General features: G+C 39.3%; 1 protein-coding gene across 2 annotated transcripts in view; it reads left to right on the top strand.

The window, feature by feature from the left end:
• The window catches only part of SYN2 (synapsin II), a 402,447-nt gene that overhangs the window by 374,270 nt on the left and 10,784 nt on the right, over nt 1-17,393 (top strand). For both annotated transcript variants that reach the window (XM_037905072.2, XM_043551313.1), the window contains exon 10: nt 406-555. In XM_037905072.2, coding sequence (XP_037761000.1) covers nt 406-555 — 150 coding nt within the window. The remainder of the gene's footprint in view (nt 1-405; nt 556-17,393) is intronic.

Raw genomic sequence — 17,393 nt, 5'->3', positions numbered from 1 at the left:
ACAGTGGTGTAGTTCCCTCAGGAACCAGGTTCCCATGGAGTGCTCACACATGGCATCCCCAAGAAATGTCAACATGCAGTCACATGGGTATATTGCCTTGGGATTGGAAAGGGATGATGCCATGGAGAGTGGCATTCCCCAGCTATGAATGGGCTCAGAAACAGCCCAAATACAGCACAGAAACTCAAACTCAGATCGTACGGAGTGGCTTCCAATCTCCAGGAAGGGGACGATGATACTTAAGCTCAATTCCCTTTCCTCTCACAAAAATTAGACCATTTCTACATATTTTTCTCCTTTTTGCAGAACAAACTCAGTGGATGACCTGCCATTTACAGATAAACACGTGGAGTGGGTTTGCTGCAATGCTACATTCCCTAGCTAATCAAATGTTGTATATTATAGGTTATGGACTGTGCAATGCCTTTGATTGGTGAACATCAGGTTGAAGATAGGCAACTTATAACTGATCTTGTTGTAAGCAAAATGAACCAAATGTTGTCCAAAACACCTATACCATCTCCTCAGAGACCCACTGCCACTCAACAGCCTCAGGTAAGAAACTTCTGTTTTCTAAATACACAATACGATAATATATGTAATTGCGATTTAAAACATTAATTGCGATTAATCACGCTGTTAAACAATAATAGAAAACCATTTATTTAAATGTTTTTGGATGTTTTCTACATTTTCAAATATATTGATTTCAATTACAACACAGAATACAAAGTGTACAGTGCTCACTTTATATTTATTTTTGATTACAAATATTTGCACTGTAAGAAACAAAAGAAACATTATTTTTCAATTCCCCCATTACAAGTATTGTAGTGCAATCTCTTTATCATGAAAGTTGAACTTATGGGAGATAATGCTGCCCACTTCTTGTTTACCATTTCACCTGAAAGTCAGAAAAGGCATTCACATGGCACTGTTGTAGCTGGCATCTCAAGATATTTATGTGCCAGATGCGCTAAAGATTCATATGTCCCTTCAAGCTTCAACCACCATTCCAGAAGACGTGTTCATGCTGATCACGGGTTCTGCTCGATAACGATCCAAAGAAGAATGGATCAATGCATGTTCACTTTCATCTGAGTCAGATGCCACCAGCATCTGATTGATTGATTGATCTGATTGATCCGATTGATTTTCTTTTTGGGTGATTCGAGTTCTGTAGTTTCTGCATCAGTGTGTTGCTCTTTTAAGACTGCTGAAAACATGCTCCACACCTCATTCCTCTCAGATTTTGGAAGGCACTTCAGATTCTTAAACCTTGGGTCGAGTGCTGTTTCTATCTTTAGAAATTTCACATTGGTTACTTCTTTGCGTTTTGTCAGATCTTCATTGAAAGTGTTCTTAAAATGAACAACATAAGCTGGGTCATCATCCAAGACTGCTATAACATGAAATATATGGCAGAATGCAGGTAAAACAGAGAAAGAGACACACAATTCTCCCCCAAGGAGTTCAGTCACAAATTTAATTAATGCATTATTTTTTTAACCAGCATCATCAGCATGGAAGCATGTCATCTGGAATGGTGGCCAAAGCATGAAGGGGCATACAAACATTTAGCATATCTGGCACATAAATACCTTGCAACGCTGGCTACAAAAGTGCCTTGCGAACGCCTGTTCTCACTCTCAGGTGACATTGTAAATAAGAAGTAGGCAGCATGATCTCCCTTAAATGTAAACAAACTTGTTTGTCTTAGCAATTGGCTGAACAAGAAGTCAGACTGCGTGGACTTGTAGGCTCTGAAGTTTTAAATTGTTTTGTTTTTCAGTGCAGTTATGTAAAAAAAATTGTACATTTGTAAGTTGCACTTTCACAATAATAAGAATGCACTACAGTACTTGTATGAGGTGAATTGAAAAATGGTATTTATTTTATCATTTACAGTGCAAACATTTGTAATGAAAAATAATAGGATAAAGTGAGCACTGTACACTTTTTATTCTAAGTTGCAACTGAAATCAATATATTTGAAAATGTAGAAAAACACCCAAAAATATTTAATACATTTAAATTGGTATTCTATTACTGACAGTGTGAATAAAGCTGGGATTAATCGTGATTCATTTTTTTAATGGCGTGAGTTAACTGTGATTAATCAACAGCCCTAATATGTAAGTTTAAGGACAATATTTCACTTGCAGTGAAGGATTTGGCTAGAGAAGTTACATACAGATACAGCCACAAGGATTCAAAAAAGTCTCATCAAAGGCATCCAGCAAGAAATTTTAGAAGGCATTCTGGAAACAACAATTAACCAGTGTGGATCAAAAGTATTCTGGTGATGTAGTTCTACATGCAGGGTTGTAGCTATTTAAGTATCCTGATAGCTCTGGATTTGGTATTATTCAGCTGAGTTGTCATTAGAGAAAATGGGGTCCTTATTATGTTGTAATAGGTCATATTCATGTAAAAATATCATGGAGATAATAAACCTATGAGGCACTGCCCTTAGACAGCATTTGGCTTTATTTGAAGATGGACACAAGAGCGCTTGATAAAAACTTGTGTTATTGCAGGAGATATTATTGACATCTACCTACTACAATGTGTGCAAAGTAAATGACATGATCATGTGATCAATTTATTATGATGCAAACCAGGAGAATAACCGGTGATTTCAAAACTGGAATGCACCTGAAGTGTATTTCCTGTTTCAGTGAGCAGATGTCTGGACTGAATTGTTAATTTACAGTGTTATAAGAAGGATGGAAATGCATACAATTTGTCATACATTGTCTAATCCTTTGAGGACAGGAGTTTCTGAGTTCTGATCCTGGCTGTGCTACAGATCTGTTTTGTGACCTTGGTTAAGTCTCCTGTCTTCTGTGGGCTAGATCCACAAAAGGGAGTTAGATTCAGCATTGCATCACCTCACTTTAGACACCCAGCCACCTAATGGAATCCACGGCCCTGAGTCAGGTGTCTGGGTTCCCCATACAATGAATGCATGGAGAGAGTTAGATGCTAAGAATAGGATTCACAAAAGCCAGCACACTGAGCAGGGAGCTGTGTAAACTAGCCAATACCAAGGAGAGGGGTGTAGCCTAAAACCTGCCCAACAGAGGAAATTAGGCACCTCACGGAAAGTGCCTTCTTCTGCCAGGAGATAGCAGTCCTGGATTCAAATCCCTGCTCCACATCACGCAGAGGTGGGATTTGAACCTGGGTCTGCCACATCCTGGGTCAGTGCTTTAACCACTGGGCTAAAGATTTTAAGGCAGCAGCAGCATTTTGTATGAGGCCCAATTCAGGTGTACACCAAGCATGCCTACTGGATTGGGTCCTGCAGGCAAGAAAGGCAGCCGGGACAATTCTCAGTTTGACTGGGGGTTTAGTGTGAGCTTGGTGCTCAGGTGTCAGAATTTAGGCAGCTGTGTTCATGCCCAGAAACAGATATTTAGGCACCTGCAGGATTAGGTGGCGGTTGAGCAGGGGATTTAAGGATCCAAATTTTGGACTTAGGCACCTGAAGTGACAGTTAGACACCTAAATCCCTTTGTTGATCTCGTCCTCTGCATCCCCTTGTCACTGTCTATTAAAATGAGGATGTTACTTACTTAACTCTTGGGAGTGTGGCGAGGTTTAATTCATATTTGTGCTATGCTTTGAAGATGCAAAGTGCTACATAAATGCCAAATATTCCTTATGAGCTCATAGGTGATAGTCAATGGGATTGATCCTGGTAGGGTTTAAGCAGCCGCAAATTCTGTTGAGGTCAGTGGGTGGTTTAGGTACTCGGCATTTCTCAGTATCAGGCCCAAATGAACAGCTGAGAAAGACATTGTCTAACTATACTGATAGGACCAATGGTGATTGTTTAAGTAATAAAATGGACCCAGATTGTAGGTTGGGAGTTACCAACCCTAGCTGAAAAGTCTATTTTTAATTCTGAATAGGCCCCACATCAGGTAAACAGCTTTGTGGTACATCTCAAGTAGACCAGTTCTTGAGGGAGAGTGACTAATTTGCTCTTCAAATATATCATCATACTTTGTTTAAAAAAACAACCCACCACCATCCCACATAAAGAAGTGGTGTAGCATCTATTTATATTATAGCCACTAGAAACTGAGCACAAATTGTTTCAACCACATACAATGAATTTCCAACTACTATGACTCAAGCCCAATTGTAAAGGGCACCTAAAAAAAAATGTCACAGAGGAAAAAAAATCACCTTAGTACAGGGGTTCTCAAACTGGGGGTCAGGACCCCTCAGTGGGTCATGAGGTTATTACATGGGGGTCGCGAGCTGTCAGCCTCCACCCCAAACCCCGCTTTGCATCCAGCATTTATAATGGTGTTAAAGTGTTTTTAATTTATGAGGGGGGGGGGTCACACTCAGAGACTTGCTATTTGAAAGGGGTCATCAGTACAAAAGTTTGAGAACCACTGCTTTAGTACCAAACATGGTTTCTTTCAGGACCAGCAAACTAACCATATATTAAAATACAACAGGCTAATTGAGAAGCATTGCCCAAAGCACGAAAGAGAGATGTTACATTGACAGAATAAATTTAAAAAGTGCTTGTCAGATTAACAGATAGCTTTCCTCCCCGCTCCACTCAAAAATGGAGCATTAAATGCTCTCACTGACTGAAAATCTGGTATACCAATTGGGCATTTGTGCCTAGATTTCAGAGAGGCCCAACGTGTGGGAATGTTTCTGTAAGTGATTACTACTGCCATGTAAGCAAATTGGCTGCTTTTGTACTCAAATTGGGTATGTTCCTATACGTACACACAATTTCACACTCAAAAGTAGATCCAAAATGAGCATACCCCACAGGTCTCCTTTTATAGAAATCTGGTACTTAAAGCTCTTGCTACAATAATTAATGTAATTAATTAGATGCATGCATGAGGATCTTTGTTGCAGGATGTGGAATTTGCCATTTTTGTTCCTGTCAACTATGTTGGTGACAACCCCGCTCCCCCGAGGAAAGCTTCCACTATGCACAGATGTGAGAACCCTAAGACTTATGAAAGGCCTCGTTATAATAGTTTGTGCTCAGAATTATCCTGAAACTTATGGCTGGTGGAAAAGTTTCTATCCAAACTTTATTCCAACAGAAAGTTGTTGTCAACTAACAATTTTATTATTTTTTTTAAAAGGCTCTGTTTTCCTTGAAATTTTCAAAAATATAAATTGGAGAGGAGGCACAAACATCTTTTTAAAAAATTCTGTTTATGGTTTTTAAATGCAAAGTCAAATTTTCCACTGAAAACTTCAATGAAGGCAAAGAAAAATTTCATTCTCACTTAAAGTTTCTGCAAGAAAAAAAACGCTAACCGACACTACTGATAATAGCGGTCTTCTAATTTCCTCCTTTTTCCTCTTGCTCTTTGAATAGTCTCAGCTGAACACTTGAGAAATCTTGGGTTTTTTCTAGATTTGTATGAGCTAGCCAGCCAGGGAATTGTTCCATCTGCTGGAGACAACAGCAGCTAAGAATTTTGAGACAGCAGATGCATAGGGATGTCATGACTGAAAAGTTCATTCTTGTCTTTCCCCATCTGCTGGCAGAAAGGATCTGTACTCAAATACCTAGACTGGCAGAACTAGACTTTGCACATGATTATTTGAACAGTTCTCCAAGATAACTACTGATGGTTCTGAGATTGCTTCAGCTAGTTCCTTAAGTACCCTAGGATGAATTTCATCAGGCTCTGCCATATTGAATATATCTAAGTTATCTAAATATTACTAATATTCTGTTCTTACCCTATTTTGGTTTGCATTCGTTCCCTCTTGTTAATATTAATTGCGTTGTGTATGTGGTCATAATTTACCTTTTTAATGAAGACTGAAGCAAAATGTTAATAAAAGCATTAAATCACCTCAGTTTTCTTGATATCATCAGTTATTAACTCTCCTTCCCTGATAAATAGAGGGCCTACACTTTCTTTCCTCTTCTTATTACCTTTTATGTCCCTTGCTACGTGTAACTCATTTTGTGCCTTAGCCTTTCTGATTTTGTTCCTACGTGCTTGTGATATTCTTTTGTATTCATCCTCAGCAATTTGTCCATGTTTCCACTTTTTTAGGATTCCTTTTTTATGAAAGCTTATCAGTTTAAATCTGTGTAGATCCGGTTCTGAATCCAAGATAAATGGTAAAAAAAATAATGTTAATGCAAACCCTCAAACTATTGTATGATGATGAGTTATGATAAAATTATTTCAGTGCAGTTGCACAAGTGCCACATTACAATGGCAAATTCTGAGAGTACATTTCTGGGAGTTCAAGTCTATGAAGATTCTACTGGGAAGATGTCAAGACAATCTCAATACAACTCTATTGAGGCCATGTTACGATATCAACAAAAGGGCAAAACTGTTGTTGTATGATACGCAGCCATTAAAGAAATGGGAAAAAAGCATACACACTATGTTAAACTGGTTCAGAACATAATATTTTAGACAAGCTGACAAAGTCCAACACACTATAAGTGAAGCTGGCCAGACCATCTTTAATACTGACCTGACTGGGCCTTTAAAAGTAAGGGCCATGAAACAACAGTAATTAAGTGTATGATCAACAGCCCACTAGTGAAACAGCCATTTATCTAACTGCTTTGAAATAGGGATAGTAGGGCCCAGAAAAGTTTTAATCTTTAACAAACCTTTCAGAATTTTTTTTTAAATGTTTCTCCCAAAATAAGCCCGTCTGTATTGAAAATAAGTACAGCACATTGATATAGAAATTGGGTCAAGACCTCCCCCTCAGGTTTACAGAACTCCTGCTTCTTTTAATTTCTTTTCATTTTCACTATCACTCTCATGACCTCCTCACTATCCATCCCTCATTCTTCACATGACATATGATTGGCTCAAGAGTGCCAGGGAGCTGGGCTCAGTATTTCCTCTAGCTTCTTCATTCTAATAACTATTAGAGAGATATAACTGAACTGAACTTGACCACCCGTTGTGGAACAAGTTTGGAAAAAGGCAGTGCTCAAATTAGCATTGGGTCTATGAAGAAATGGCAAAAGTACATTACTCAAGTCCACACAATAAACTCCCGTACTGTTCTGTTTCCAGTAGAAACACAGAACCATGATTTCCTCTATCAGTCATGATTTTTTTAAATTGTAATATGCTTATGTTTAGTAGGATGGTGGTAATTTGCTTTAATCTATTTGAATGTGAATGTCAGTCTGACACTACAACAGTTTGATTTAGCTTTATAAAGAACATCTCATTTTATAGGGGGGAAATCCTGCACCCATCTGTGGAGGCACAAGGAAACCTAGAATTGAGTACAGTTGTGCTGAACAGGGGAGACAAGATGTGGGGAGCCCACACAAAGGTCCATGCAAGATGGACCCCCACCTCCACAGCATTTTCCGCTTAGTCCATCCCCACACACAGTTTGAGTAATGGCAATGGCTGACTTGGGGAGGAATAAGGCCAATGTTGGCAGATCTTCTACGAAAAACCTTCAACCATTAGACCTACTGCAGCATCCAGACTGTAGTCACAACTACTGAGTATCTCCACAGCCAAGGGAGACCATTACTTTTTTCTCCACCCTCTGGTACCTGAGTTTAGCCTTTAGGCATTAAGAACTTATTTTTCTGCCTCATCAGTGGAAGGAAAGCCCACCAAATAAGTATACAAATTAAAGGCTAGGTTAAACAGGAGTTCTACAGGAGTAACAGATGATCCCGATACTGGTACTTAAACTGTAGAAGTCTTGCTAAACTGGAGCAAAACTGTCTAGAGTAATTATATCCATAGTAGTAAACAGCAATAACAATAATCACAGAGGCAGGACAAAGGAAACCTAGACCATCCCTGACAGGTGTTTGTCCAACCTGTTTTTAACAACCTACTGTGATGGGGAGTTTGGCATTAAGAAGTTTGGAAACCTCTTAAAATCATTGTTTACTTCTCTAAAATAATTATGTACCATCTATAAAGAAACCCTGTGCTGTATTTCTGACTCTCAATATAACATTTAAGATTAAGGGCAGAATTCTGAGGTACAGTGCAGCTGCTTTGCATTGAACAGCCGGCAGCCTAAAGCTGGTGCAAGCGGAAGTGGGAAGATCACTCCAGATTTATGTGCATCTTCTGGTGACACAGAGCCACTGTAAATAGGCTTCTCAATATCCCTCTGATACCTACCTGATGGGATGTTGTGATTGTTGGCCACTAGCACAACTCAGTTCAGCCTTCAGGCTGCTCTAAATTATGCCAGAGTACTAGTCTGGCATAGTTCAGCCATGATCAAGGACGCAAAGGCCACCTTAGCTGCATTATGGGCTCCTCAGCCATAGCTCAGGATTTGGTTCAAGCTGTTCCAGTGTGCTTCAGTAGAAAGAATCTGAACATGGTTCTGCTGTTTGCATCTGTAACTATTTACATTTTTGAAGTCTTTCATCAGGTTACATCATAATATGACTCAATGGAACTTGTCAAAAACCTTAGGCTGTAGTTTAGATATGCTCAATATATTTTCTGTGGGCTACATTAGTAAATGTCATATGTCTCTTTTCTGTTGAATTTCTTAAACATGAAAGTTTGCGTGCACTTTGTGAGCTACCACTCAGTATATACAAGTGGGAGTAAATACCTACACAAAGCGCAAATCAGTGGAGAATCAGTATCCGGGCCTGCGTTCTTTTGAAGATGTAGCCTACAGTGAGTAAAGTTCTCTTTCCATTAAAATTTGCTTGACATACTCCTGCCCCAAACGCAAATGAAGTAGGAGCAGGGGGCATATGCTTTCCAGGTTTGTCGGTCAGCAAACAATCTAGACTTTTTTCTAGAAGCTCAGTAAGAAACAGTGGGGGGGGGAGGAAAATGAATGTTGCATCAATCATTTAAAGCTGTGCCCGCAAAAAACGTTTATAAATGATGGAAGCCTTTCTTTTTATTTTTAAAGACTAGAACTCTGCTACAGATAAATAGTCATCCCTCTCCTGTACTACAGCACCTTTTAGTTATTTAAGTTATAGTGACATCTTGTGGTAGTTTGTATGTTTCATGATGGTCAGATGTTATTTACTGTTTAATGAAAAAGGATAATGTGCAAGTACAAATTGGTAAATTACAAAAGTGATATTACAGCAAACATGAAATTGAGTGCCTGATGTACATACACTATTACTAAATAACTAAAATGCTACTTATACAAAGGTTTCTAGATATACTCACTTTTCCAAAGTATTTAATTTCCCTTTGATTTGAGTATAGGCTAGTAATGCTGCGTGCACTCAGATGAAGGGAGAAAACTGGCTTTAAATCAGGTTTCAGTAATGCTGTTTTACCTGTGTTCACTTTGTGGAACTACATGAAAAAAAGAAGCCTCCTTTTCAGATCCCAGCCCAAGTTTGCACTATTAAGGAGGGCGACATCTTTGTGCTTGCCAGCTAAGCAAACCTGATATGGAAAAAACACATTTTGCTCTGCAGGGGTGGACTCCGCTCAGACATAGGTGAGAGGTTTTTCGCAGGAGTGGGTGGGTGAGATTCTGTGGCCTGCATGGTGCAGGAGGTCAGTCTAGATGATCATAATGGTCCCTTCTGACCTTAATGTCTATGAGTCACTGCACCTGCACAGAGCCACAGTGAAGTCAAGTCTCTGCCTACGTGAAGCACAGTGCAGAATCAGGGCCTAAATGCGAAACCCCAGACTGTACTTTTTTAGTAAGTCATTGGTCAATAGAACCACACATTAATATAAAATATATTTAGCTAGTAGCAGCCTGCTATTTTCAGTTTTATAGTTCAGAATACCTATTTGGCTGTGATTGCAGAGATCCATCCACTTCTACAAGAGGAAGGCAATAAAGCTTAATAGCATTCTCAAGTTCTTTACTAGATCAAGACCTTATGAAAACAAGTTTCCACATGTTTTTCCTGTGAGGGCCACCTTCTTTACTAGGAAATATCCATTTTTGCTAATTAAAAAAAGTTGCCTACCTTAGGGAAAAAGAGTCAAAGAAATTGTCCCATTTCAAGTTCATAGAGAAATGTGATAACCATTCAGATAAGAGTAGTTTTGCAGTTCATTGCAAATATTTCACATCCCTCTGTTCTGAACTATAGGCTAAGAAACAGTACTGATTTTATAGCTGCATATCTGAGACATTGAGGCTGTTGGACATTAAGCCTAGAAGTCAGACAGATGCTCTACCTCTGCAAGGCACTTATGACAAAAAGCCAATCAGTCCCACTTGATAATCAGCCATTCTTCATCATTTTTTTGGATAAAGAGGTGTTTAGACCTCTGAACAGTATAATAATTCATAATCTTTTCTAACAGGAAATATGTTGAAGTCACATCCTAGATAATAAATCTGAACATTTCTGGACACAAAGCTACTGTGGGTATATTTTCAACTATGAAAGATTGCTTATTTTAGCTAGCTATTTCTTCCTCCACCAGGGCAGCTAGACTCAAACTGGGGGAATAGGAGCAGTCTACTTCCATTCACTGCTTAAATCTTTCCTTCCGCAGTGCTGTAAGAAACAACAGCGGAATCACCAGCAAAATGGCTTCATTTACTGAAAGCAGAGGGTTTGTGTTTGTTTAACCCTTGCTGTGCAGGAATCAGATTCTCAGTCAGGTCTATGAAATCAGTCTTCTGTATCCTCAGAAACACTTCCAAGGCGCTAATATGGCAAATTAAAACTAAGTTTTCCAGAACATTCAATCTGTTTCCTTCATCATTGCTGTCTGTGAGGCAACCTTGCACCTGAACTCTCACTTAGACCACCAAGGATGGCTACAGAATTACATAAATATCCCAGTGGAGCTTATTTAAAAAAAGGTACTTGATGTGGCTCAGTCCAAATGTTAAAAACTATATTCCATTGATAAAATGTAGTGTATGATTTATCCCAAGCATTTTAACTTGGCTTGACATTTAGCTACTCTATTTAAAATATTGAAAATAATAAGTGTATGTACAAATATAAAAACCCAATATCTTGGGCTTTGTTACATTTAAAAACAGTGGCTATGGTCTTATAGAACTGAGTTAGCACAGAGGCATATTGATGGTAGTTCAAATATTACTCTATCTTTATGGATACAATTTTGTCATGGTAAAATTCTGCATAATTTATGGCACAGTCACAGTAAAAAACAGACGATTTCATGCTACAGTTACAGCAACTACATGGACCTGCTGCTGTGTATTAACAGTTTGTTAGTGCACTTTGAACTAGACAAAAGTGAACTAACAAACTGCTAATCCACAGCAGCAAATCAAAACAAATGAACAGTTAATGCACGGCCACAGACTCCGTATGGCAAACTCCACTGTTCGGAGACAGAGGTGATCTTTCACTATCTAATTTAAATAAACTGGTTCCGTGACCACCATGACAGAATTATATCATTATCTGTTTTGAAACATCCATTGGGCTGTACACCAGCAGACAGAGTAATTGTTAAGTGACAGTGGAAAGTATTGCCCAACTCTTCTGCTTATTTATTTATAGTCACTGACAAACAGGAACTAATGAAGATGCAGCTTGCTGAATATTTATTAACAATGATATCTATATAAACATTTCTTGTGGCTAGCTGAGAGTGTGTCAGTTATTTTAGGGTAAGCAACTCTAAGCACTGACAAATGCTTCATGTCCACAGGCCACAAAGACACCGTGTATAACAACCTATCAATGTTGCATAAAAACTTCCTTGTACTAAAAGATTTTAAATGCCCCCCTTTTTTTTTTTAACATGGTGATTCTTAGGTGTATGGGCTGCATTGGGCAAATCTTGAGGATCTTATTCAGGCAAACTTCCATTTACATCAATGTAAGTTTGTCCAAATAAACACAGAGTAGAATCTGAGCAAGAACCTAGGTACATGGCCTGATATTATTTATTATTGGATAATTTATTGTATGTTAATCACCACAATGGTTCTTGGAACTATAAATAAAATAACTAGTAAATTTCATAATCATAAACAAGGCCCAGTGGTCCCTGCAAACAGGGAGATCAAAGCTAAATGGTTAGGGGGGAAAGGACTCGTTCTCAGACCATTCCTAGCAGGACACCCTCAGAGACAGTCCCACAGGCAAGGTCATACTCCTGAGAAGTCTCTGTCCTCAACCTGGCAGACAGGCCTCAGTACAGAAGTAAGTCAACTAGAATAATTTCAATTGCTTTGACATGATATAAGGCAATAGTCTTACATCTAGTATTATTTCAATAACTAAGGAGAAACAAAATGCTAAATGAAATTGAGGGGCAAATATAAAATGTTATAATTAACAATAAATGCTTTCCCCAGTTTCCTTTAAGCGTAATAAGAATAATTTTCACTTTCCGTTCTCACTCAGCATAAATTGGTGGCTTATCCCTTTGAGTTCAGTTTTGCAGGATGGCCTTCTCTCTCCTTTTAGCTCTGTCTGTTCAAGCAGACACTGCTTTTTAAAAGTCCTGAAACTATTTAAGCTGTTGCTCGCACAAACACAGCAAATGGGTTTGTTCATTAAAGGACAATAAACCTAAGATAAATGTTTGTATTCAATAGTCTTAGTCTATCCATTCTTTAGTACAGTCTCATATTCAGATGCCTTGTACTTCTGTCACTTGTCTCTCTCTCTCTCTCTCACACAAACACACACACACACACACGTAATTAAACTCAGGTTTGGTTGTGTGTGTCTGTGTATTATTAGAGAGGAAGAATGGGTGAGGTAATATATTTCAATGGACCAACTTCTGCTGGTAAAAGAAACAAGATTTCAAACTTACACAGAGCTCTTGTTCAGCTCTGTGTATTATTCTCAGCTTCTGTATTACCTTAACACACAAGAGGGAGCTCTTTCCCATTACACAGCCTGCATTCCTTCACTAGCTATGGGGAATAATTCTTTGACTTGGAGAGACTTGCTTACAGACCTACTGTGCAACTATACTTTTAATGCCCCCTTTTCATAAATTGTACTACAAATATGTCTGTCTGAAGCCAGAGTCACAATAAACTATAAAAAAGCATTACTTTCCTTCAGGACTCCTCGCTAAAAATGGAGAGGAATTATCCAGCTCTAGTGGGATGACAGATCTTCATAATTAATTAATTCTCCCTAAACATTTAATATGCTTCTCAGCTGAGGCATGATCCTGCTTTTTATAGTTTATTTGTATTGTTTTTAGGGGAGCTATGTTTAACAGAAGCAAGTCCACATGAGCAGGTTTGTCTTTAACACTGTTCTAAAATCTAATCAGGTTTGGATTTTTGGAAATAAAACCCTTTCCAACTTATGCTCCTCGGTAACAGCCCCGCAGAAAACTAACAGCAATTTTTTTTTAATTACATTAGAAGCAGGAAGTATACCAAACAATCAGTCCGGCCCCTCGATGATCAAGGTACCTAAAGAGCACTCAGGAAAGGCAAGCCAGTTCTGGTCACCACATCTCAAAAAAGATACATTAGATCTGGAAAAAGTACAGAAAAGGGCAACAAAAACTATCTGGTTATGGAGCAACTTCCCCGTGAGGAGAGATTAAAAAGACGTGGCCTGTTCAGCTTAGAAAACAAATGATATGATAGAAGTCTATAAAATCATGAATGGTTCAGGGAAAGTAAAAAGGGAAGAGTTATTTACCCCTTCTCATGACTGATAATACATGAACCAGGGATCACCTAATGAAATGAGTAGGTAGAATGTTTAAAAATGAACAAAAGGAAGTACTTCTTCACACAATGCCCAGTCAACCTGTGGAACTTGTTCCCAGGGGATGTCATGAAGGCCAAAAATGTAACTCGGTTCAAAAAAGAATTAGCTAAGTTGATTGAGGATAGGACCATCAATGGCTATTAGCCAAGAGGGTCAGGCATGCAGTCCCTAAACCTGAAAGCCAGAAGCTAGGAGTGGACAACAGGAAATGGATGACTGAACAAATTGCCCTGTTATGTTCATTCCCTCTGAAACATCTGGCACTGGTGGAAGACAGGATAGTGGGCTAGATGGACTATTGATCTGAAGCACTATGACCATTCTTATGTTCAAAGTGTTTACATTTCATAAGAACCAAATGATTTCATTCATTTCTCATACAAATTTTTTCCGCACACGTTGGCTAGAAAATACCGAGGAATTGTAGACAGGTAACTGGAAGAGATTGTTTAGTAACAACAATAGCTGATCTGCATTTTTCCAACTCTTGAATTTATCTTGACGATCTCAACCTGGAGAAACAGCTCCACCGGGAAGGGGGAGGAATTAATGAAAATGCAACATGTATAAAATCATTGTGTATCAGTCTCACTGGTATCAGATAACCACGTTTTCTTACAATAAGAATCTGATTCTGTAGCAAGGCCTGTGCCAACGTGTCACCCTGCTTATCTGTTTCCTAGAACTAGTTCTCTTCTGTGGAGACCTCTATAATCAAACCACAGCACAAGGGTGCAACCCTGCCTGGCTGTTCTAGAGAGTCTCTTCCATCCACATTTCCCCTGCAGAGCAGCAGGCAGGATTGCACACTGACATGCAAAACTGCTAGATTGTAGGAGCCAGCTACCTTCCCCAAGGGCATGCAGTCAATAGGCTGTGGAACATACTCAGCTACCCACTCCCCCTGTTTATATAATGCTTTGTGCAGCTTCAGGAGGCAAGATGAAAGTGGCTTCTTTGAGTAGTAAGGTGTACCCTACCACATGTCTCTGCAATGTAACTGTAAAGTGCAGTATGCAGTCACGCTGCCTGCTTAATCTGCAGTGAATATACAGTATGGTACCAATGAGTGGCAACCAGTAGCAGCCCTGCCACATTCATTATATAGTAAAGTAAAGCAATCAGTGAGCAACCATTAGCCATGACTCATTCACAGAGCAATAGGTACAGTAACCAGTAGCCCTGCCACATTCACCATACTTAATTATAGTGAAGTCAGGTGCTAAGGAGTGACTCCCCTTAGGTATCTCTGCAGGAGAAGGGATACATTGATTCTGCTCTCCTACAAAGTTCCTAAACTCATTTAGCATCTAGATGCTCTTGCACTGAATAAGGCAGGCCTCTTTATATTTAATTTACTCTTAAACTACCAAGGTGTGGTGCAGCCCTATTTCTTTTTGAATGTAGAGACACCTATTAAAAGTTTCAGTCATTGCGTCAAATAAACCCACTATACATGTTCCAGTGCTGATTTTCAAATCCTTCTAACGCAGCCAAATCAAAACCAATTTTCACTGGGATACAGTATAATAGCTCTATTGCCCAAGGGCTATTTCCCTGCCAAATTACAGCCTTCTGCACCCACTCACTTTGGCAATAGCCAGACAATCCCAACGTCACAAATACAAATACATATAAGTATGATACTTTTATATATAGATCAAGCATTAGTACAATCTGATTCTAATCCATGGAGTCACAGGGGACAGTGCTTTGGAGGATAGCCAGTCCTATCTCCAACCTCTGCCCCCTAAAATTCTAGGGAACACATTTCAAGCAAAAAGCATCTATACATTTCTGTGGAGTGGGAGAAAGTGGTACAGAAGCAGCATTCCACCCATTCCAGACCAATGGGATTATCTGACCACTAAAGGGATACTCTGGCCAAAATTGCTAGCTCATGCTTTTTTAATATATATCGTTATGCAACTAATGCACCTTTCATTACATACACAACTGGAATGTCACTAGCTTAGAGAGGGCTTTCTTGGGTAAAGCTTGATGGTTTTTATAAATATATAAAACAAATCAATCTTATTTGAAAATGGGAGATTCCCCAAATAGGCAATTCAAGACTTGACGTTTGTAGTAACATTACAATCCCCCTGTCTTTTGGGTATTCAGTTTCAAATTTAAGTGCAGAAAAAGTAATCAGACATGATATGAGAGTTTTATTCCATGGGAATTGGCATGTGCCCCCAAAGGGCATTCATTACCATCTTAATTACTTCACCTCTGAGGTATTCAGAGCCATATCAAGCACCGTATACACACACACACTAATTAGATATTAGACCAGCCATTTTTTCTCTTTGGCCCTAGGCATCCAAGCAATGGGCTGTTTTGGGACATTTTACATAAGTTATCTGGAATTCCATAGCCCTGGTTCCAGACCGGTCTGGACTACTATTGGATGGGTTTGAGACCCAAAAGTTTGATGTACAAAATCTTGTTTGTGCTAAGAGAAATAAACTGGCAACAGATTTAGCCTGGTGGCAAGTATATGAATATTAGGAGGGAAGAATAGCTCTTCAAGACAGATGTCGTCCCTGTGGGTTTCTGCTCACAGGAATTAGATTTTCCACAAGGAGTTAGAGTGCTTGCAGTTGCATTAGCAGCACAATGCCTTAGAAAGGTGGGAAGTAACAGGCTGTAGTTGATTTGCCAGCAACCGCAGCTTTAAGAGAAGCCTAGATTTTATTAGAAGATTTGGCTCAAGAAAGCAACCAAGTATGGAGTTAGAAGACTGTGGATTCCCAGCCTGTTTTAAATGTCAAAGGCAGGCTCCTGAAAGGGAACAGATTACTGCAGTTCACTGAAAACCCCAAGAATCAAATTTCTCAAGTTAGGAATATAGGGTGAATTAGGCCTTTTGGGGTCAGCCTGAGTGGGTTGGCAAACATAATTTAGCCATGTGATTGGCCTGGAGAGTGGGTGAGGTTCCCAAGCACCAGGTGATATTTGGTGAAGAAAGGACGTGTGGGTGGAAGAACCAGGACAGCTGCAGTCAGTGAATAGAGTGAAGCAATTATAACATCAGTAGGAAAGTATGCAGGGGCTCTGAAACTTCAGAACTGCCAAGGTAGGGCATGCATCAGAGAAACTTGAGTGAGGGGGAAATGCTAGCAAGTTTTTTGGAAAGCTTCATTTAAGATAAAGGCATTTCCTCATAGATGGGGAGATATATAGGGAGGTGGACTGCAGAAATACTGGTGGTGTTGTGACAAGGCAGTTGGATATGATCTGTGATTAAACCAAAGACTCTGACAACATGTAAACAAATTGCAGCCCTACTTTAGCCTCCAGGTATGGAGGTGACTAAGGACCTACAGATATTCTGTTTAGAATTCATAGCTAGTTTTACATATTAAATCACCAGCTCCCGTTTTCTTTTCCTGTAAGTAAAAGACTCGATTGTTCTTATACACACAACCCCTTACTTTAGGTTAAAAAATAAATAAATCATCTCTCTCACGGCTTTCTTCTGCCAGTGTGTGAGCAGACAGCGCTCCTCTTCTCCCTCCCTTAACCTCCCCCTCCCCCATACCCTCTCGCGCTCTCTCTCCCAAAAAGAAGGATAATACCTGCAGGCATGTCTAACATAGAGCAATTTGTTTGGGTTTCAGTTCTCTAACAGGAATTACATGATTGGTTTCATTCACTCCTCCAGAAACAACTATTGGAGGCCTGTGCCCACCCACCACAGAACTCCACA

Source organism: Chelonia mydas, chromosome 7, assembly GCF_015237465.2.
Source record: "Chelonia mydas isolate rCheMyd1 chromosome 7, rCheMyd1.pri.v2, whole genome shotgun sequence".
Classification (NCBI taxonomy): Eukaryota; Metazoa; Chordata; order Testudines; family Cheloniidae; genus Chelonia; species Chelonia mydas.
Note: the sequence above shows the minus strand (reverse complement) of the source record. Positions and strands in the feature narration are given on the sequence as shown.